Genomic DNA, 22066 nt, shown 5'->3' on the forward strand with positions numbered 1-22066 from the left:
ACAGATAGGATAGGGGACGTTTTCTTTTAAGATAGAAGGATTTTTAAAAACTTCTTTTTAATTGGAAGACATAGCATATATAAAGATGTGTGTAACTACAAATGTACAGTTTAAATAAGTAATAGGAGGCCAACTCCCACACCACCAACAGCCAAGTTCAGAGGTAGACTACTGCTCGTGCCCAAGCCCCCTGTGTGCCTTCCCTTCCTCTCCCCTCCCAGGTAATCACTGGTCTGATTTTTGCAATAATCAATCACCTGCTTTCTTTTGTAGTTTTACTATCTGCAGATGCATTTATAAAGAATACAGTTTGTTTTTCCCACTTTTGGGTTCCCATAGATGGAATCACACTGCAGGTATTCTCTCCTGCCTCATTATGTCATTCCGCAACACTTCGGAAATTCATCCGGGTGAGGTGGGTAGCTGTAGGTCCCTCATTCTGATGGCTATACACTGCTTTCTGGCATGAATATACCATGGTTCATTGGAAATTTGAGTTGTTTCTAGCTTGAGACTATCAGGACCAATGTTTTTGACCAATGTTGCACATGTCTTGCCATGTCCATGTCCAAGACCCTCTCTCAGACAGTGGTTCTTAGAATGTGGCTCTGGGACCACTGGTGTCAGTACAGTCTGGGAACTCATTAGAGCTGCAAATTCTATGGTCCCACCCCAAAACTACTGACTCAGGAACTCGGGGGTGGGGCCCAGCAATGTGTGCTTTCACCAACCCTCCAGGGGATTCTGGTTCCCACTCAAATCAAAGAACCACTGTTCTAGGGTAGATACGTACAAGCTGCGTTGTCAGGTCAACATGTACGCAATCTTAAGCTCTACTAGGTAACATCAAACATTTTCCCACTAGTTTCACTCATTTGTATTCCCACCAGCATGAGAGTTTACATAGTCCCACAAGGATAATATGTACTTCAAACTCCAAGATTCCAAACAATATCTTGAACCTTCGTTACAGGGGGAAAAAAAGTGATCTTTGTGAATAGTGACCTGCAATTTAAAAAATGCTTAGCTACTTACAACAAATACAAACATTCTCTTTTTCACTTAATGAGACAGTCCTCACACTCACCCCTGGCCAGCATGGACGCCTAACCCTGGCACTGCACACCTGGCAAGTCTTGGAGTTTGCACCTCCATCCTAGCCTCAAAGGAAGGTTCTAGCTTGTTTCCAATCCTCAGAAAATCCTGCTGAGAGAAGTTTGAAGGAATGCCTTTTGGCAGCACCTCCCTTACTTTTCCCAACCACAGCTGCCTCGCTATTGACTTGGACCAGAAACGCAGACTCTCAGAGAACACAAACCAAAGGAATTCAAAGGCAGTGAGGGGAGCTCAGTTAAAAAGTGAGGGGAAAATGCTATAAAAGAGACACTTGGTGGCAGAATGGGAAGTGGCCCTTTAGAGACTGTATCTAACCTCTAGCCTTGGCTCTAGTGATGCTGGGGGCTAGATAACCCTTTGCTGTGAGGAACTGTCCTGTGCATAGTAGGGTACCTAACAGCATCCCTAGGCTCAATTCCCTAGATGCCAGAGAGCCCACCTGGTCCCTGTTGTGACAACCAATAATGTGTCTGGACATCGCCAAATGTCCTGCAGGGACAAAATCACTCTGGTTGAGAAGCCCTGGTCTGTGCATAACTCTACCTAGAGGGCAGCTATGGGCTCAAACCATATGACACCCAACTCCAGAAGAGTTGCATTTTTCCACTTGTCACAATGCTCGATCCATACCCAAACTCAGTTTCTGTTTTAGGTAGAAAAATATAAAAATGTTTATAAATTGTTGAGCTTTTACATATCCAGTTGAATAACAATTTCTTTCAATTTAGAAAGAAATGCGAGTCTGCCTATGGCTATGTTTCTACCAGACTCCTGTCTACAGGTAGAGGAATAGAGCAGTTTCTTTGAATAAACAGCCTTCTATTTCTTCGGATGAAGCATTTTGTCCTCATTTAGATCAGGTGTGGAACAGCATTTGACGGTGAACAGTTGTATGAATGGATGTACGAACACGTCTTTAGCATGCAGGGAAGACTCAGGGGACACTAGTTCTTTTTTATTTTTTTTTAGAGGACTAAACATGGTGGATAAAGAGACTTCCTGGCCAGCCCTCCACTGGCCAGAGCAAGGATCCAGGAGGAATTTATAGGAAGACCGTTTTCTCAGCAAATGGAGCTGTTCTGCAACGGAATGAGCTGCCTCACAAAACAAACAAACAAAAACAAAAACAAGAAAGAAAACACTGCTCACTGTGGCTTCCATCTCAGCTGCTCTTTCTGTCTTGCATCCCTCACTCTTGGGGAAGCTGTGTCAAGAGCAACCCTATGCAAAGGGCTATGTGGTGGTGAGGAACTGGAGTCTCCAGCCTGCAGCCACATGAGTGGGCCGGGACACTGATTCTCCAGCCCCAGTCAAGCCTTCAGATGACTGCAGCCCCGGCTGAGCTTGATGGCAAACCTCATGGACCGGAACCTAAACCAGAACAACCAGGCTGTGATAGTCCCAGAAACTGTGTGAGATCAGAAATGTTTATTATTATTATTTTTTTTTACAAAAGAGAGAAAAGGAAAGAAAAACGATACCCAGCCAAATGCATGGGGTATTCTAGATGGGACGTTGGGTCAGAAAAAGGATATTTTGTGGGGAAACTGGTAAAATCTGAACAAAGTCTGTAGTTTGGCTGATAGCAATGTACCGATGTCGGTTCCTTCATGGTGATAAGTGAACCGAGGTTACATAAGATGCTACCCTTAGAGGAGAATGGCTGAGGGGCATCAGGGAACTCTGTAACTGACTTTATAACTTTCCTATAAATCTAAAATTATTCTAAAATAGTTGTTGTTTTAAAAAGCCCTTTCTCCCAGGTACTGGACGTATTCAAGCAAAGGCTGAAACCTCGTTTGTCAAGCGCGGGAGAAGGTGGAGGCTCTCACGACGCACTGGAGTACTCTGGAACACACAGACTTGGGAGCTCAACTTTATGGCAAGAAGGGGACTCACAAGTCAGAGTTTCTGACCTGCCTGAAACTACTGAAATAATCTTTCCAGTCGCACCTCCCTGATCTGAAAGGAAACACGTGTCTGGGCCAATATAAAGCGTCCATTATGTCTGCCACTCTGGTGGAGCATGTTTTCTGGAAAGGGAGTGACAGATGAGAGGCTCGACCAGATTTGTTTTTACGGCCCTGGTGATGTTTTCATTGCTGGCCAGCGAGACTGTCTCATGACACCTCCTAGTTCTTAGGTTCCCTAAATCCCTTTTCTGCCTAAGTTATCCAGACTCGGTGCTTGTTGTTTGCCTCTGAGAACACTGATAAATATATAAATCTGTTTACTTTTCAAGTTCCCATGCCTGTCCTGATAAAACACAAAATACAGTTTTTAAATTATATGTACGAATGTGGATAAGGCGACATATACAATCTGTGGATGTCTTATAAAAATGTTTACTAGGGGGCGCCTGGGTGGCTCAGTCGTTAAGCGTCTGCCTTCGGCTCAGGGCGTGATCCCAGCGTTCTGGGATCGAGCCCCACATCAGGCTCCTCCGCTGGGAGCCTGCTTCTTCCTCTCCCACTCCCCCTGCTTGTATTCCCTCTCTTGCTGGCTGTCTCTCTCTCTGTCAAATAAATAAATAAAATCTTTTAAAAAAATGTTTACTAAAACTGTATTTTATCCCTCACTAAAACTCAAACTCATCCTTTAGTCTCATCCACTTCCCTTTTTGTGGGCTCTTGAGCCACAGACTCCTAAGACTAAGGCAAGAAAAAGACTAAACCAGATATTGTCTTTCCAATTTGGGACAGGAAGCTATGTCAAAGAAGTTACGATATTATTAGTGGCCCCGGCACCTAAGGGCCATTCCTTGCGCCATACCCCACGTCTAGTATTTTCCAATGATTCATCTCAGTGGTGTAAGTTCATCTGGCGAGCATAAGTCAACACTGAAAACACGGCGGGACTGATGACAGCTGGGCAACTAAAACCCCAGGCAAAGTCCCATCCCAGGAAAAGGCAGCTGGGTGTTGGAGCCAGTTGTTACCGCCATCACCATCCTCAGTGGAATGGACTTGAAGTTGCCCCTACTGCTTTGAGTTGCCTCTTCAAAGTCCGTCCCGAGAAACGGAAGAGAGGGCAGCCCTGACAAAAAGGGGGACGTAGCTAGCAGGAAAGTGGCCACCCCTGCTTCTTGGCAGGAAACGTGGCAGCCAGCCCAGGACAGGGGACCCAATGGGACCAGTGCGATGCTCCAGTCTGAGAGCTGACTGGGATTCGCCGCAGAGATTTAGGAAAGGAGCTGAAGTGGCGGTCTGGCCTCGGTGTGCAAACAAGTATTCTCTGTCCCCGGATATTGCGCCACAGAACGTGACGGATCTCCTTGGCATGGGAATATTATTTACACTATACTAGTTATCTGTTTAAACAGCATCTTCCCTCCGGAAAGTGGGCTCGTCCCCCATACATTGATCCATCCCTGCTCCATCCATCCCTCCATCCAACATCGATACAGCCCACGTTGTAGGTGAGACAGAGCTAGGTGCTATGAACCCAGGTGAATGGACACTATCTCTGCCTTTGAGAAACTCAGAGTTTAGTGCCAAAGACAGATGCACGGAAACCTCACTAAAGCGAAATGAAGAAATGCTTCAGTGGAGGCATCTAGCAAGTGGGAGGTCAGAAGCGAGAAGGCAGTCTCCAACTCTGCTTGGGAAGGCTAACGTTTGTGTTCGGTCTTAAAGGACGAGGTTAGTCTTCTCAGGGGCCTTTGAATTTTGGTAGGGATTTCCCCCACTCAATCACATGGTAACTATTTCGTCTAGGAGATCCTTTCTTATCCTAAGCCTCTTAATGTCTTATTCCTGGTAATCCAACCCTTTATCAAGCAAGAATTCTACTGGTGAAAAAAGATGAGAAAATTGCTAATTCACGACAGTTACTTTGGTGAGAACTAGGGCTTAAGAGAGTGACGAATAAGAATTCTGGAAGAAAGCAGTCTACGTGGGAAAAGTGGCAAACAATGTATTCAAGTCCAAACTTGTCCCACTGTTCGGTCAACTTTGGATCTAGCTATATTTTTTTCATGCTATTTTTAAGAAATCTTCCATGCTATAGACTGGTTATTTAATCAAGTTCATAGGTCAAAGTTTCCACTTATATATCACCTTATCCTTAGCAGTTCTTCCCTTAACCTTGATTGCAATAGGAGGCAAGTAGAAACAGGGCGATTGAGTCATTTTTCTTGGTGTGAACCCCAGTGAATTAAGCATTGTTTCTTTAGCCTGCTAGCACCTTGGGTTAGATTTTTCAAAATCTGTTTCCAAAATGTCTATGTTTCTCAGGGAAGAAAATATTTATGGCATTCTTAAGCAATAGAGATGCCTCTCCTCAGAGCAGAGGCTCCCCAAAGTACTTGTGAAATGTACTAATCCTCGTAGTTTACATGTTGAAGTGGTGGTGAAATTAGCAAAGCTGCGGTCAGAAAATAAGAACATTCTGTGAGTCTCTCCCACTGTTGTAAAGGGAGTCAGCTCTTGGAGGTCACCATGCTTGCAGTTAAATTAAATGCTAAGAAACCTTTTCCGTTTTGTGTAAATTATTTTGGCAAAGTAATTAGTTCTGAAATTTTTCCTTAAGAGGAAAAATAAACCTTGTAGATTCTTGAGCCTCAAAGCAAGTATTTTTCTATTACAGAAAATCAATGAGATATTTGATTTCTTGATCATGGCTTGTTATTCTGTCAAAAGGTAAGGTAGGGAAGGAGATCACATGGCTTGGATGCCATGGGTTTGAAAAGCTCAACGATGGTTTTTCCTTAACCAGGCGTTCTTTATAATCACTGCTTGCTGTAATAACCAGTCATGATCAAATTATGCCCTAGAAGGATCTTTTACTTGCTGTCATTTTTTCCATATTCAAATGCTGTGAGTAAAGAAAAAAAAAAAAAGCTATATGCTCATGTTCCAAAAGGGCAGCCCTGCTGCTATTTTTCCCTAAGCTAGGAGCTAGTCTGTCTTTCCAGGCATCTGAACTTGCATTTTTTATTGCACATTCCTTAAATCAAACACAATGTTTTTAACTTAGTCTAGGTAGGCATTATATTTGCAGAGACAGAAGTTTCCAAATATCAGAGCAAGAAAAATGGCTTTTGGCAAGTCTTTTCCTTAAGCCATATTTCTTTCCTGGATCATAAGGGAAAGAAAGCAGGTAGGAGAACAAAAAGACAGAGATCACTTATCCCAAAGAAATACCGTGGATTGTTAAGGAAATTAAACTCCAAATTAAAGAAGTTTCATCATTACTTGTTTTAAAGCCAAAGCTTATAGTTCAAGTTGAAAAGGTAGTCAGACGAGGGTATCTACACATGGTCTGATTTTTATTTTTTTGGAGTTTCCCACCTTTCTTTATTCTTTTTTTTTAAGTAATAATTTTTTATTATGTTATGTTAGTCACCATACAGTACATCCTTAGTTTTTGATGTAGTATTCCATGAGTCATCTGTGTAAGGGACCAATGCTACTTTTGTTCTTTTGACAGATATTGTTTTATAGTGAACAAGTAAGAAGGGAATCAAATATCTTTAAATCATAAACTTTACGCCTTGGGAACGCTTCCAAATTTCTGCCAGTTGCTCCCATGAAAACAGCTCTCACAGACTCAGTAACTGGACAAATGACGTAATTAGATGAAAACTATTAGGGTCTTCATCCTTTCCTTTTCCATCCTTGGTTTTGATTATTCTTTGAAACATAGGAAACAATTCTCTACAACATGGAAACACTATATAAATAAATGTGCTCTGATCGAATTCTAAACCCATTCCGTTCAATGTCTCATATATTTCCTGAGCCACAGATCTATGCCAAGGCCCGTGCTAGACACTAAAACAAATAAATGTGATAGAAGAATGGTTTCCTCCCTATTGCTTCTTTGCAATGACAGATGACATTGCCATTATGTACGCCAATAGTTTCTAATCTAAATCCATCTTTATCCTACTATGTCCCCTACCAATTTTTTCCTTTCCTGTTTTGTGATGTGCTTACCCTCCCAGAGGTCATGCATCCTGGGATGAGTACTCACCCCAGGCTCAGCAAAGGAATCTGAGGTCAAGCCAGTTCTGGTGATTTCTTTGTGCTTGCCACTGTGGATTTGGGCACTGGCAGACGTTGCGTTCTGGGGATGAAGAAGGGAGGCAAGTCTACGGGAAAGCGGCGGGGAAAATACTCCTCTATTATTGAAAAGATACCTGATGAAGAATCCCTGTTTCTCTGCTTCTTCGTGCTGCCATAGAGGCTGTGATGCCAGTGGCTGCTGCAGTCATTTTGTCACAACGAGGGAAGCCAGCCAAAGAACAAAGTGACCCACTGATTATGGCCAAGAAGAAATTCTTGAGTCCTGAAACTGGCCTATCCGTGGGCTCCTTGTAAAGTAACACAATCAATCTCTTTATTATTTAAGCCACTTTGGGTTTGGTTTCTATAATTGGCAGCTGAAGCATCTTAACAGAAGATAATCCAAAACTCTGTTGTGGGACGTGTTTTTCTACTTATATTTGCACCAGCCTTGTCATGTAATGCCAGGCATGTCTAAGAAAGACATCCCTGGAAAGTCTGAATCTGTGTACGTTGGGTGGGATCTACGATAAGGAGGGTAAGAGGAGGGAGGTCAGATTACAATGAATCAGATTACAATGAATTATATTATACAATGAATTATGTTATATTTAAGTGTTTATAATATAAATATAATATAAATATAAAATAACACTTAAGGGTGCCTAGGTGGCTCAGTCAGTTAAGCATCTGCCTTCGGCTCAGGTCAGGATCTCAGGATCCTGGGATCGAGCCCAGCGTCAGGCTCCCTGCTCAGTGGAGAGCCTTCTTCTCCCTCTCCCTCTGCCCCTCTCCCCTGCTCCTGCTCTCTCACTCTCACTCTCTCTTTTTCTCAAATAAATAAATTAATTAATTAATTAAAAAAATCTTTTAAAAAACAGATACACACACAAACATAATATAATCACTTAAAACATCTGAGAGTTATAAAGGTCTGATCATTAAAAAACACTCTTATTGCGAAATATAGTGAAGACATTGAAATGAATAGAACGGCATGCTGGATCAACTGCATAGATAATAACTATAAATTAAGGAGGGCACGTATTGCATGGAGCACTGGGTGTTATACGCAAACAATGAATCATGGAACACTACATCAAAAACTAATGAAGTGCTGTATGATGACTAACATAACATAATAAAAAAATAAATTACTATATCGAATTAATATTAACCTCTTAAATTAGAGGCCAACAAGCCGTTTCTGTAAAGGTCTAGATTGTAAATACTTTCAGGTTTGTGGGCCATATGGTCTCTGCCAAAACTATTCCACTCTTCTGCAGTAGCATTAAAACAACCTTAGACGATATAGCAACAGACGAGTGTGGCTGTGTTTTAATAAAACTTTATTTATAAAAATAGGCGGCAGACTGGATTTGGCCTTTGGGCGGTAGTTTGTCCACTCCTATCTTAAGTGAAGACCCCTTACACTACTTTTTCAGAGCTTTGCATGTGTAACAGTTTTATAAATAATTCAATGTGCAAATCATCTTGACGACTCCATTTCAAATGATCTGGAAAGTATGATTGGTATAAAAGCTCTTGGTATTTAATTTCAGTTAATACTTACTTGCCTTTGTTTCACCCATGGGGAAATAAAGAAGAAAAGCAAAAATGGGAGCTCCTATTCATATTTCAGGGATGAGACATTCTTTGTAATTATCAGGTTTCCTTTTGGGCCATGATCCCAACAGAGAGAATAGTGTAGTCTTCACATCTTCGAAAGGTGCCAGAATATTTCAGGAACTGCAGTGACAAAAGTTTTGTTCAAGATGCCAAGGCCTTGTGCAATAATAGTTGCTGCTCCAAAAAAGATACATAAATATGAGTACATGTGACCAGTAGGGACAAGACCTTGGAGAGAAAACTATGGTCTGAGAACATAAAGGAAGCCATTTATGACTACAGAGGCACAAAGCCTATGGCTTAAAGAACCACCTGCGATCAGGCCGGGCTGCCTGCTCCGCAGCAGAACAGAATCATACAGCAACCTACATGGGCGAACTTGACACGGTCAAAGCCCTGGGGTATGGAGGGGAGCGTCCAAGAAGAAAATCACAGAGGAGCCTGCAGAGAAACCGCTCCGTCATTCCCCAGTTTTTGCTGGGTTAGGTAGACGAGACAGCTCGTATCTATACGTGTCACCATCGGTAATGTGGATAAATGCCATCCACTGTTCTATCTTTTAATATAATTGATGGATCTGTGTTTTCTCTATTGACTGACTAGGAAATCCTGGAGGACGTAGATTACTTTTCACATGATATTGTAGCCTTCATTAAGGGCTTCTACCTCTTGAGAAGCTAAAGCCTCACATATCTACCTCCTCCGGGCTGTACGCCTGGCTCGGTATTGAGAGAGAGAGAGAGCAGTGAAGCAGCACAAGGAAGCCTCCCGCCCGGCACTCCATAGTTAGGTTCTAGATAGAGAAGGGACTAGACACTTAGGCCAAGGGTCAACCTAGGTTCCTTTCTGTGGCCCTACAGAAACATTGCCCCATCCACCTTCCCAGGGCCCTAAGAGCCACAGCAAACAAGAACTACAAGTTTTCCACATTGACTTTTGTGTTCTTTTCTTCCTGATTGCCTCTTCTCTATTCCATCTGCCTTCCAATATTGCGTTATTCAAACTGTGGGTCATAAACCCTTATGAAACACGAAAACTTAGTGGGTCATGACAAGTGTGTTTTATTTTTTTAAAAGATTTTATTTATTTATTTGACAGAGAGACAGCCAGCGAGAGAGGGAATACAAGCAGGGGGAGTGGGAGAGGAAGAAGCAGGCTCCCCACTGAGCAGGGAGCCCGATGTGGGGCTCAATCCCAGAACGCTGGGATCACGCCCTGAGCCGAAGGCAGACGCTTAATGACTGAGCCACCCAGGCGCCCCAACAAGTGTGTTTTAGAAAAGGATAAAGAATCAGATAGAAGAGGGCAAGAGAGAACATTAGAGACAATATCGAGGTGTATCTCTGATAAAGATAAGCACCATTTGGTTTATATGTTTCTTGGACTGAGGCGTAAAACATATTCCTCACTGTAGATTGTGGAGAAAGAGTTTGAAACCCAGTGCTCTAAGACAAAGCAACATAAATCCGTGGTGCATTCTCAGAACAGGCTGCAAACAAAATGGGTTTCTTCTTTTCTATGCAATAGTGTGCTAAATGGCTTTGACGGTGACATTAGTTGGCAACAGGGGCCTCCGGAGTTTTGTTTCGTCCTTTTTTTCCCCCCCAACAAAGGAGTAGATTCTGTGGTTGAAGATCACTCTAACAGTTCCAGGTGTGGTGAGCAGAATCAGGGAGAAGCCCTGAATTGAGGGAAGCAGGTGGGGGCCTATGGCTATAGTTCAGGTGAGACATAAGGACAAGCTGAGGGCAGATACAAGACAAAGTGATCTGGTGATGATGACAATGATGATGGCGATGGTGACAGGTAACTTTCATCGAGAGTGTGTACAGTTTCGGGAGATGTTTGAAGCTCACCATGGTTCTTACTTCTTTTAAACCTCACATCAACCCTATGAGACCATCAATCAAAGTTGGAAACTGGGCATGGGGTGAAGCAGTCGGGAAACACTCATGTCTCAAAATCATTCCTGGGGATCCTGGGGAAAAGAAGAGAAAGGCGTGGATGATGCCCTTTAGAAAGTTAGGGAAGAGGAGAGGAAGGAGCTTCATTTTCAAGGAGATGTGCATGTGTGCGTGCATGCATTCATTCACTTCTCGAAGATTTGCTGAGGGGCAGTGGAGTTTGGCAGAGAAGGGGGGCGGTCTACCTGGTGTTCCAGATTCAAAGAGAAATAAGACACAGCCTGACTGTGGGGAAATCACAGTCCTCTGGGAGGTCACAGAAAAGGTGAGTGTGGACACACAAAAGATATACGTAGCTCGGCAGTTCACGCTATAGAGATATGTGTCGAGGGCCTCTAAGCCCAGTGGTCTAACGTTATTCTTTGACCACCCTATTTGGTGGCGTTGACTTCCTCTCTGCCATTTCCACCCCTGGGGAAGTTTGTGGATTTTACCCCAGGTCTCAATTTCATTTTTACTTACACAGAAGGCTTTGACAAATAGTCCTAGCAGATCACCTCTCCACCTGGACTCCGCCAGCAAGAACAACGTAGAAAGAGGATAGTCAGATCTCCCACCCAGGGCTGGTACATTTCCTTGCCCATCAGGTTGCCCTTATTTGTTTAAATCAACACTGAAATCACAAACCACATTGAAATCGCAAAGACAGCTTGAGTGTTACCCTATCAAAAATATCATTTTCTTGATTTCACCAAGTTGTTTAGATGGGTTTTACACTGGTGACAATGGTGAGGGACCATTTTATAAGGAAGCCATATAATAGCAATTTTGAGGCATCGGGGTACCCTTGTATCAGACTATTGTCCACCTTTTCTGAGACCATCCACAATTTCTCAGCCCATGACACCGTTTTCAAAATACATAAACTAAGCCTTTCTCAAAGGTGATATCAGCAATTAGCTGAATGATGAGGGGGAAAAGGAGCACTACAGAAAACATGCATATGCATTTCTGTCCTGTGGAACAACCATTCGGCTTTAAATACTTAGTTTACAATATAACGAGGTGAAGCCATAGGAGAAGCCGCAGGAACATGCTTTCCTGACTGTGGCAGAAATCAGTCATTTCCTTTCGTCTTACCTTAAACAGCAAAGTTTTCCTGTTAGGGCCCAGAGAGTAAACACTTGAGCCCGTGAGACATACGGGCTGTCACTACTCAAGTCTGTCTTTGCTGCCTGAAGGCACCAGAGACGATATGTACATGAAACAGCATGGCAGTGTCCAGTAAGACTTTATTTACAGAAACAGATGGGGAGCCGGGTGTGCCCAGCAGGCCAGTTGCTAACCCCTGCCTTAGACCATTTATATTAAAATGCTACCAAATTCATGTTAACTGAGCCTAATGCACTATCTGATGTACTCTGTTGATGTGTTTTGAGTAAATGAAAAGTTCACGCAGCCCTAAGGTGGTGTTGAATTTCTTGACCCCTCTCTCTACATTTGTTTTCCTGGTTCTGCTGTTCAGGATTGGGCCATTTACAGACTAGAAAGTCTGATTCCAAAGCCTATGCCAAGAGCAGCCTTTGACCCGGAGGAAACATTCCATGGTTGTCTCCATGGGGCCAGCTCAGGTGCACAGGGAAAAGTCACAGATAGGGTCCCTGCCACCGAAAGCCCTCCTGATCTGTACCGCCAAAGATTTCTCTAGGTTCTGTATAGCATCTTCAAAAGTCCCTTTCTGAAACAGCTCAACTTTAGAAGGGAGAGCAAATCAAGCTCATCAGTCATTTTATAAGGTTTATGTAAATATTATCAGTTTTCAGTTTGTGTTGTCTCCTGGATGAATGGCTCTCGAGGAGGGAGGAGCCTCAAGATGTGAGAAGCCTGGGACCCCGAATAATTGCATGCCAGTGCAGTCCCTCTCCTGGCCCCCACGGCCAGCCTGCATGGGATACATGCCTGAGTAAGAAACTTTTGTGGTGTTAGGGCACCGAGGGGTTAGCCTACCTAAGCTAACACAAGTGTGTATCTGTGAGATACATTCTTAGAAGTAAGATTGCTGAGCCATTTATAAGTTAGATGCTGCCCAATTGCCTTGTAAGTTACTGCAACAGCAAAACTCCTACCAATAGTATGAGAGTGTCTATTTTCCCATCAAGTATATTACTCAACTTTTGGAGCCATTCCAATCTAAGAGGAAAAAAAAAAAACCTCCTTGGTGTTTAGCTTGCATTTCTTTAATACATACGAGGCTAAGCAGCTTTTCAAATATTTGTCAAGTGTTTGTATTTCTTTTTCTGTGTGCTGCCTATAATTTGCCTATATTTTAATTATTTTTCTTTTCCAGATTAATTTTGTAATAAATCTTTAGATAGTAGAAGTTAGCCTTCAGTTGGTCAGATGTGCTGTCAATTTCTATTTATTTATTTCTTTGCCACACAGATGACTCTATTTTTTTGTTCTTTAACAGAGTGAAATGTGTCATTCTCTTTCTTTATGTTTTCTGGGCAACGCCTTCCCCAATGTCAAAATATATAAATATCCAGCTATGGTTTGTTTTGGTGCATGCATAGTTTCATTAAAAAAAATCATCAAATATTTCTTCCATATCAACTTATTTTGATGTAAGGACTAAGGTCAGAGTCCAATGTTTTCTTCTCAATGGTTGTCTCATTGTCACTAATACGTAATAATAATCCATCCTTTTCCCTTTGACCAAAAAAAAGCAATATTTATCATGTCATAAGTTCCTGCTATTTATTTTTGTTCATTTCTGAACTCTGTTGTGTTCTATTGACCTGCCCATTGAGAAGCAGTACAATACCTGTTTAATTGCTTTATTCGTATGACATTTTAATAAATGGATAGGGATACTCTCCACTTGACCTCTTTCTCAGATTTCCCCTGCCTACTCTTACATAGTTATTTGTCTAGATGATGTTTAGAACAATTTAGTGATAATACAAAAACAAATTGTTTTTGGAATCACGTTCAGTTTACAGCTCATTAATGACATAATTGACATCTTTCTATCATTGATTCTTCTTATTCAAGAAAAATACAGACTTCTGTATTTATTCCTAACTTCTCTTCTTATCCAACTGAGATCCCATGGTCTGGGATTATAATCACTCCCAGGGACACTGTAGTAATTAGTTTCCTATCACTTTTGTAACAAACGACCATAAACTTAGTGGCTTAAACAGCTCAAATTTATCTTCTGACATTTCTGGAGGTCAGAAGTCTGAAACAGGTCTTGCTGGGCTAAAATCAAGGCGCCAGCAGGGTTGTATCCTTTCCAGGGCTCTAGGGAGAATCTGTTTCCTCACGTTTTCCAGTTTTCAGAGGCAGGCTGCGTCCCTTGGCTCGTGGCCCTTCCCCCATCTTCAAAGCCAGCACCATTGCCTCCCTCCAACTGTTCCTCCATAGTCCTGGCTCTCTCAGACTCAGCTATAGCTGGGAAAGTTTTTCTGCTTTTAAATAACCATGGGCTTGGCTTCGGCCATCCCAGATAAACCAGGATCATCTCGCTATCTCAAGGACATTGACTGATCACATCTGCAAAGATTTGGGGGCCTGTGAGGAAACATTCGCAGGCTCGGGGGACTAGGATGTGGCCATCTTTGGGAGTGCATTATTCTGCCTACCACGGATGTCCTCTCAACAGCCATGACCCTCTCTATTGTCATTGAACTCGACTAGAAAATCCTAACTCTGGAGAGAGGAGATTGGAGTCACTAGGGCTGGGAAATTTAAAGCGCAAAGTCGTATGTTTCACTTTAGTCATGTTTAGCTGCCAGGATGTTTATTTTGCAATTTAAATTCCCAGCTACTAGCGTCAAATGGACCTTTTGGGCTGCCTTGCAATCCTGCAACACCGCTGGTCCATCGGCTTCCCTCTCTTCCGCTCCTCTCCTCTTTCCTCAAGCCTCCAGGACCTCCTTGCCATCCTCACTCCTAGCAGATGACACTGCTTCCTAGTTCACTGACAGCGGAGAGGCAGTCTGGAATAAAATTCCACAGGCACGCCCACCATCTCTAATCTGCCTGCCTCTGTGCCTGTATCACTGATGTGCACCTATCATTATAGCTCGAGAGGTCAGACTCTGCTGGTGCTCTGGACCCCATCCCTGAAGTCACTCTCGGAAGTCACCTCGGTCACTTCCCCACCGTCCACTCTTCAATTCTTCCCTTTCTATGGGGAATCCCAGCAGCCGATGAATATGTCAGGCTGTCATTCATCTGAGCCCTGGAAGCACCAGTCTCCAGGAAGAAGAGGGGTCTCCAAAGATACCCATAAACAAATCCCTATAATCTTTCTAGAGCAACAAAGAACAGAAGTGTAAGCTTGAGTCTGTTTTCATTTTCATCATACCCATTGTCTGGGTATGATCTGACCCTGTTTTGAACCTCCACTTGGGGGTTCACTTGGAACCAAGTGGTCACCCTCAGACCAAGGCTGCCATCATGGCACTCGGCACTGGCCCTGTATTTGAAGGAGCTGGGTAAATATTTGATGTCTATAATCATCTGCCTCAAAGAAGAGCTCAGAACTCTTGGGTGACTGATGTCTGTTTCTCTCCACCCAGCCACACGATTCTTTCTCTCCTCCATAAGTAAGAAATTATTTGTAAATCATTAGTTCCTATTTTGATAGAAAATATCAAAATAATTCCTATAGCCCAAACATCCTTTGAACATCTCGATAGAACAAATATTTCCCTGAATACATGCTAGGAACTACATAGTCTCAGAAACAAGTAATGGAGACAGAGCTTCCAGCAGACAATTTTTATAAAACTGTCTGTTTGGTAAAGGTTATTTATTTAGCAGACTCTTTAAAAAGCAGGAACAAAGAGAAACACCAAATTAACTGGATTGAAAAACAAAGCTACAAAGAATGTTTGTTCCCTGGTATCTTATCTGATGTGCATCCAATCTGGGTTTCATAGAACTTTTTAGAGTCATCATTCCCTTCACTACAAATTGGGTTTGCCAACAACGTTTCTGTTCTGTCGAGAAACCGAAAGAACAACAAATCACCCTTGTGCTACATATTTTCACAAAGTATAAAGCACCCTTATAGAAGAGGATAAACATTCAAAAACACAATCTTACAGATTACAGGATTTCAAATGCATGCATCTTATCCTCACCAGAATCAGGACCTGTATTTGTGAAAACTTCAGATGATCAAGCCTCAATGGCTCCAGGGTCATGGTGGTGAAACTCAGCATAGACACGCCAGGTGAAAGATGACAAAAACGAGTTAACATGAGTATAATCCCTGATTCTGGGTGAGCATGAGGTCAAATGACACATTGAATAGATTGTGAAAACATTCTTTTCAAGTGATTATTTCGAAATCCTGTTGAAATAGACACGGTTTTAGTGCGAGCCCTTGAAGTTGACCTTTCCGAAAGGTCTTTTTAATTGATTGTCCTGAAGTTATGTAGACGAGTGAGATACACATGGCTTTCCCTTTTAATAACTGAAGGTGACCTTCCCTTTAAATAAACATATTGGTTGACATGTCAATTGTCCCCCTTGAATGTGTCTTTCAAAGTGGACATAATACCAGCCAACGACCAAGAAGCTGTTGCTTCCTTCCTGTGTTAATGTTAGGTGTGAGATGAGTCTGCAGCTTGTGGCTTTGGCAAAGCGGACATCTGACTCACAGCGTTCCCTGATGGAACGGTGCACACGGCCTTACCTTTGGGAATGGTGATGGGACAGCTCAGGTCACAGTCCTGCTGCAACTGATAAAAAGCCACTTCCTGCAGCCGGGCTCGCTCCAGCTCTGACAGACTCTGGATGGGGACGGATCTCAGCCGCACACTGCGGCCTGACATGCTGTTCCAGGTGAAATCACCCTGCAGAGCAAGGAGAACACATCAGGAGTTACACAGCTCATCTACGTCTCACAAAGCTCATCCTTCCTCTTAGTCAGTCATAAAGTCAAGCAAACTGCATCTGTGGGTTCCAACATTGTCTCTCCATCCCTTGAATCAAATCTACTCTGTTAACCGTGACTTTTCTCAGTCCGTCGTAAACATCCAAGTCTCTAGTATCTGCTGGATCACTTGATCCCATATAACGGTTCACCCAGAGGCCGAAGAAAGCTGTGGGAAAGACACTTTGAGGGTTCTACTGCCTCTCTTCTCTGGGGACGCATGGGAACTCTTTGGTTATGTATCTCAGTAACAGGAAAAATTGCTGCCAGCTGCCGTCACGTGTACTAGATCCAGGAGGGCAAATGTGTATGGACGGCCTACCGTGTGCCAGACACTATGCCAAGTCCCACCAACAACCTTATGAGGCGGTTACCATTTTTGACCCTATCTTATACAGTTTACCCTTGAACAACACGGGTTTGAACTACACAAGTCTGCTCACTTACACTTGGATATTTTTGGATACTGTACGGTACTGTAAATGTATTTGTTCTTCCTCATAATTTTCTTTCTTTTTTTTTTAAGATTTTATTTATTTATTTCAGAGACAGAGAGAGACAGAATGCAAGCATGAGTGGAGGGGGAAGGGGCAAAGGGAAAAGCAGACTCCCCGTTGAGTAGAAAGCCCAGTGAGTTGAAGGCAGACACCCAACTGACTGAGCCACCCAGGCGCCCCCCCTTATGATTTTCTTAATCACATGTTCTTTTCTCTAGCTTACTCTATTGTAAGAATGTAGTCTATAATACATATAACATGCAAAATATGTGTTAACAGACTTTATGTTATTGGTAAGACTTCCAGTCAAGTAGCCTATCAGTAGTTAAGTTTTGGGGGAGTCAAAAATTAAACACAGATTTTTGACCACATGGGGGTGTTGGTGCCCCAACTCCCACAACTCTCAAGGGTAAACTGCATAGTATTCAATAATACAGTACACTATACAATAATACAATCTAGTGTATTTATAATATATAACATTATTATTAGATATATACTTATGATACATGACTATAATATATATGTATGATACATTATAGTAATAGTATAGTAATATTCAGTATATGTAAATATATTGTAATGCAGATGAAACTGAGGCTTGCAGAAGTTAAGCAATTTTCCCCAAATCGTAAAACTTAACGAGATTTGGAACCAACCAGAACTCAAGCTAAAAACATGTGCCCTCATATTCTATACTAAATTGTAACCGCTGAATTTCCATTTACAGCACTCTGAGCTATCTTGATCACGAGAGGTACAGAGATATGATCAATAAGAACTATGAATAATTACAGAGACATCTGATGTTAAAGTTCTCCACATCAAAGAATCTGAGGCAAGCGTCCCCCAATCCTGAGTATGTTCATATGCCCACGTACATCCACAGAGAGTGAATAGCTCTGCCCTCCCTGCAGTCAGTGAGAATATGATGCCCCAAGAAATAAGACCTCATGATCCTCTGACACCCCATGTCCCCTTACAGAGGGGGACTTCCTGTAACCCGCAGATGCCACCCATGGCACAAGAGCTTTGAAGACCTGCTAGTGCCTTGACAATCAAAAAAGTCTCAGGAGGAAGGAGCGGCGCTGACCCCCGTGGGCAGTGCCCGGGAGCTGTGGGTCTGCAGAACGCTTAAGGAATTCCCAAGACCTCGCCATCCTCTCCCTCACCTCACAGAAGAGAGACAAGGAAGACTGGCCCCAGCAGCTATTAGGGCACCTGTGTTCCCTCGTGGTAGCAAATTCCTGCCTAGAATGTTAATTCCTAGGGTAAATGGCACTCTGTTAATTTTTTGATATTTTCCCCTTTTTATGTGGGCTTGCATTTATTTATTCATCCATTTAACAGATGGAGATAGTACACTCTAGTAACGGCAGACAATCAACAGGGTAAGTAAAGGGTATAGTGTGTTAAATATGGTAATGGCTAGGGATGGACCAAAAAGCAGGGAAGGGACTGGCAGCATAAAGAGAGGACACGATTTATGTTTCGGAGAGAGTGGCCACGAAAGGCCTCACAGGGAAGGCCATGACTGGGAAGGAGTTAAAGGAAGCGAGGGCTTTTTGTTTGTCGTCACATGTATGTTTGCAACCAGCGGATGATGGTGAAAACTAAGAATCCCAGGAGAGGTTTGGGGGCATGATGTGGGGGACAATCTGGGCAGGGGAATGAGTGAGCAAATCTAGGCAAAGTGGGTGACTGCCATCACATTGGATGAACTGAAAAAAATTCTTCCAGGCCCAGCATATTTTGCATTTTTTCTTTCTTTGTTTTTGGGATAATTGGACGAAGCCCACGTTTAGACAGGAGTTGGGGACTTATACCTTGGTGTACCTCTCACTCACACCCTTTAGACTTAGGGTACCACAAGGTACAGTACCAGTGAATTGCATTTTTTCCTCCCAAACGAAAGTTCCAGATGAGTTGGTGACTTTTAAATACGAAGTTTAGGTATCTAGGAAAGCCCACTGCTATTTGAAGTGTCAAAATGGAATTTCATGCCTATTCATTAAAAAAGCATTTAAGAACGTGACCTCCAATTGGCTCAATTATCTATAGCAGAGGTTGACTATCTTTTTCTGTAAAAGGCCAGATAGTAAATATTTCAGGCTTTGCAGGCCATGTGGTCTCTGTCAAAACTACTCAAATCTGGGGTGCCTGGGTGGCGCAGTCGTTAAGCGTCTGCTTTCGGCTCAGGGCGTGATCCCAGCGTTCTGAGATTGAGCCCCACATCAGGCTCCTCCACTGGGAGCCTGCTTCTTCCTCTCCCACTCCCCCTGCTTGTGTTCCCTCTCTCGCTGGCTGTCTCTCTCTCCGTCAAATAAATAAAATCTTTAAAAAAAAAAAACTACTCAAATCTGCCTTTGTGGCAGAAAGCAGCCATAGACAATTCATAAATGAATGAGCGTGGCTGTGTTCCAATAAAACTTCATTTATAAGAACAGGTGGAAGGCTGGATTTGTCCAGTGGGCTGTAGTTGGCCAACCTCTGAACCATTGCTTATGACTGAAATAAACCAATCCCTGTAAGATACATTTTATTTTTATTTGCTATGTCCTCCTGGTTAATTATTTTTTAAAAATTTAATGAGCACCTATTACATGCTGAGAACAGTACTAGGCTTGGGATTATCAAAGTGACAGCACAGTCCTTGTCCTTAAGGAGTTAAAGTTTAATAAGGAAAGCACATACGATCCATCAAACATAGAGATTGTGATACTGGAAGTTAGTAGCAGATGCAAGGGGGTGCCTAGGAGAAAAGGCTCGGACATCTGTCTGGGAGATCAAGGAAAGCTTTCTAGACAAGGTGATGTTTCAATGGAGACTCGAAAGTTGAATAAGAGGAGTGAGGGTTTGCCCAGTAGAGACGCAACACTGGAAAACACAGTGGGTGCCAAGGCAAATGAATTTGAGAGAACGAACTTGTTTGGGAAAATCACAAGGTTGGAGGGAGGGAAATAGCGGGAGGTGAAGCCACACAGGAGTCAAGGCTAGATCCTGGAGGGCTTTTTCTGCGGGCATTAAAAGTAGATTGGACTTTACTCAGTAGGTGACGGCTAGACATTAAGGAACCTTGAGTGTGAGCAGAGCCTGATCAGATCTACGTATGGGAAAGATGACTGGAAACAAATTTTGAAAGAAATTGAGGGAGGGAGCGCATCAAACATGTAGAGATCAGCAAAGATGCTGGGTTAGGTATGCTGCTGAGTCAAATCTGAACAAGTAGAGAGTTAACACTCTCTAAGTCTCTAAGAGAGACACCTGGAACCACATATTACTCTTCTTGTGATTTTTTTCAACCATATACAAATGTAAAAACCATTCTTAACTTGGTGGTACAAAAACAGCCAGCAAGCTGGATTTGGCCCAGTGGCTAGAGTTTACCAACCCCCGATACAAAGAGATTAGGATCTTTTTTTTTTATGGCATTTTTTTTCTGTTTTCACATGGTCTTCTCTCAGTATATGTCTGTGTCCTAACTCCTCTGCTTATTTTTTTAAAGATTTTATTTATTTATTTGAGAGAGAGAGTGAGGATGAGCAAGGGGGAGGGGCAGGGAGAAGTAGGCTCCCCACTGAGCAGGGAGCCAGAAGTGGGGCTTGAGCCCAGGACTCTGGGATCATGACCTGAGCCGAAGGCAGACGCTCAGCCAACTGAGCCACCCAGGAGCCCCAATAAGGCTCTTTTAATACCCCGCACATATTTACTGAGCATCTACTATCATGTACCAGAGATCCTGCCCCAGGACCCTGCATCATAAGCTATATACACGGGCTAGATTCAGGAGAGCAAGAAACTCGCCTGGCTTACTCACCTTGATGTTGCCAGTATCCAAGACAGTACCTGGCACTGAACTGTCAACTGAATAAATACCTGTCAATCTATGGACTAAATGAATCAGGTACACCACGAGTTCAATAAGAAATTGGAAACTAACCACCCATGTAATGTTTTATCTATGTGGGAGATGTCTTGTGGATTTGAATAAACTGCTAAGAAACAGTCTTGCTTAAGACTCTCCCTCTCCCTCCCTCTCTCTCTTTTTAATTTAAAGTCAATTAGTTAACATATAATGTACTCTCTCTCTCAAAAAAAAGAGAAAGAAAAGAAAGTCTTTTGAAACAGAGCCTGTTGATGAGCCAAAAAAATGCCAGTATATGAGGGCAGAAAACAAACATAATAATATTAGACCTGAAGAATAATGAATCCATGACACCCACAGTCGCCCATCAGACCTCTTACGAACAGGAAGACATGAACACAAAGGTCAATATTGCCCCATGATCCTTGTGACAAGCACCCAGAAGAGTGCCAAAGCCCACCAGCCCAGCCTAGAATGTGCTTCTGGCTGTTCCTCAACCCTCAAATCGCGTTCCAGGCCAGCATGTTTCTTTGGTGACTGTTCATCTCATAAATGGATGACTCATTTTAAGGCTCTCTGGCTCTAGCCTTTCGAGTGGTTGCCATAGGATTTTTCTTTCAAGGTTGAAAGTGGATGATTTCAAATTTGTTTCAATATCACAAATTTAAGTGAAGTTGAAACTGACCCAATGATTCTGGGTAGACTAAAGGCCTTGACAGTTGTAAAAATATCCTTTAAATCTGGGGTACTACTGGACAGCATTAACAAAGGGTAACAATATGATACAAAAAGATATAGCACAGTGGTTTTTGAGGGTGATTTTTACCCCCCTCAGGGGACTGTTGGCAATGTCTGGAAACATTTTTGGCTGTCATAAGTCTGGGGAGGGCTTTGCTACTGGCATCTAGTGGGTAAAGGTCAGGGATCTGTTCAACATCCTACAACATACAAGACAGCCCCCCACAATAAGGAAATGTCTGGCCCAAAATGGTCATAGTCCATAGGCTGAGAAACCCTGGCATTGCATACATTAGGTCTGCTGTTAGGCCCAGATTACACAGAATCTCCTTAAAATGATGGTGTCAGGAGCTATT

General features: G+C 42.8%; 1 protein-coding gene across 11 annotated transcripts in view; it reads right to left on the reverse strand.

The window, feature by feature from the left end:
- Window positions 1–22066, reverse strand: part of ARHGAP6 (Rho GTPase activating protein 6) — a 487298-nt gene that overhangs the window by 59357 nt on the left and 405875 nt on the right. For all 11 annotated transcript variants that reach the window (XM_057310014.1, XM_044391897.3, XM_044391896.3 and 8 more), the window contains exon 2: window positions 16371–16530. In XM_057310014.1, the coding sequence (XP_057165997.1) occupies window positions 16371–16530 (160 nt within the window). The remainder of the gene's footprint in view (window positions 1–16370; window positions 16531–22066) is intronic.

The sequence above is a fragment of the Ursus arctos genome, chromosome X (assembly GCF_023065955.2).
Source record: "Ursus arctos isolate Adak ecotype North America chromosome X, UrsArc2.0, whole genome shotgun sequence".
Taxonomy (NCBI): Eukaryota; Metazoa; Chordata; class Mammalia; order Carnivora; family Ursidae; genus Ursus; species Ursus arctos.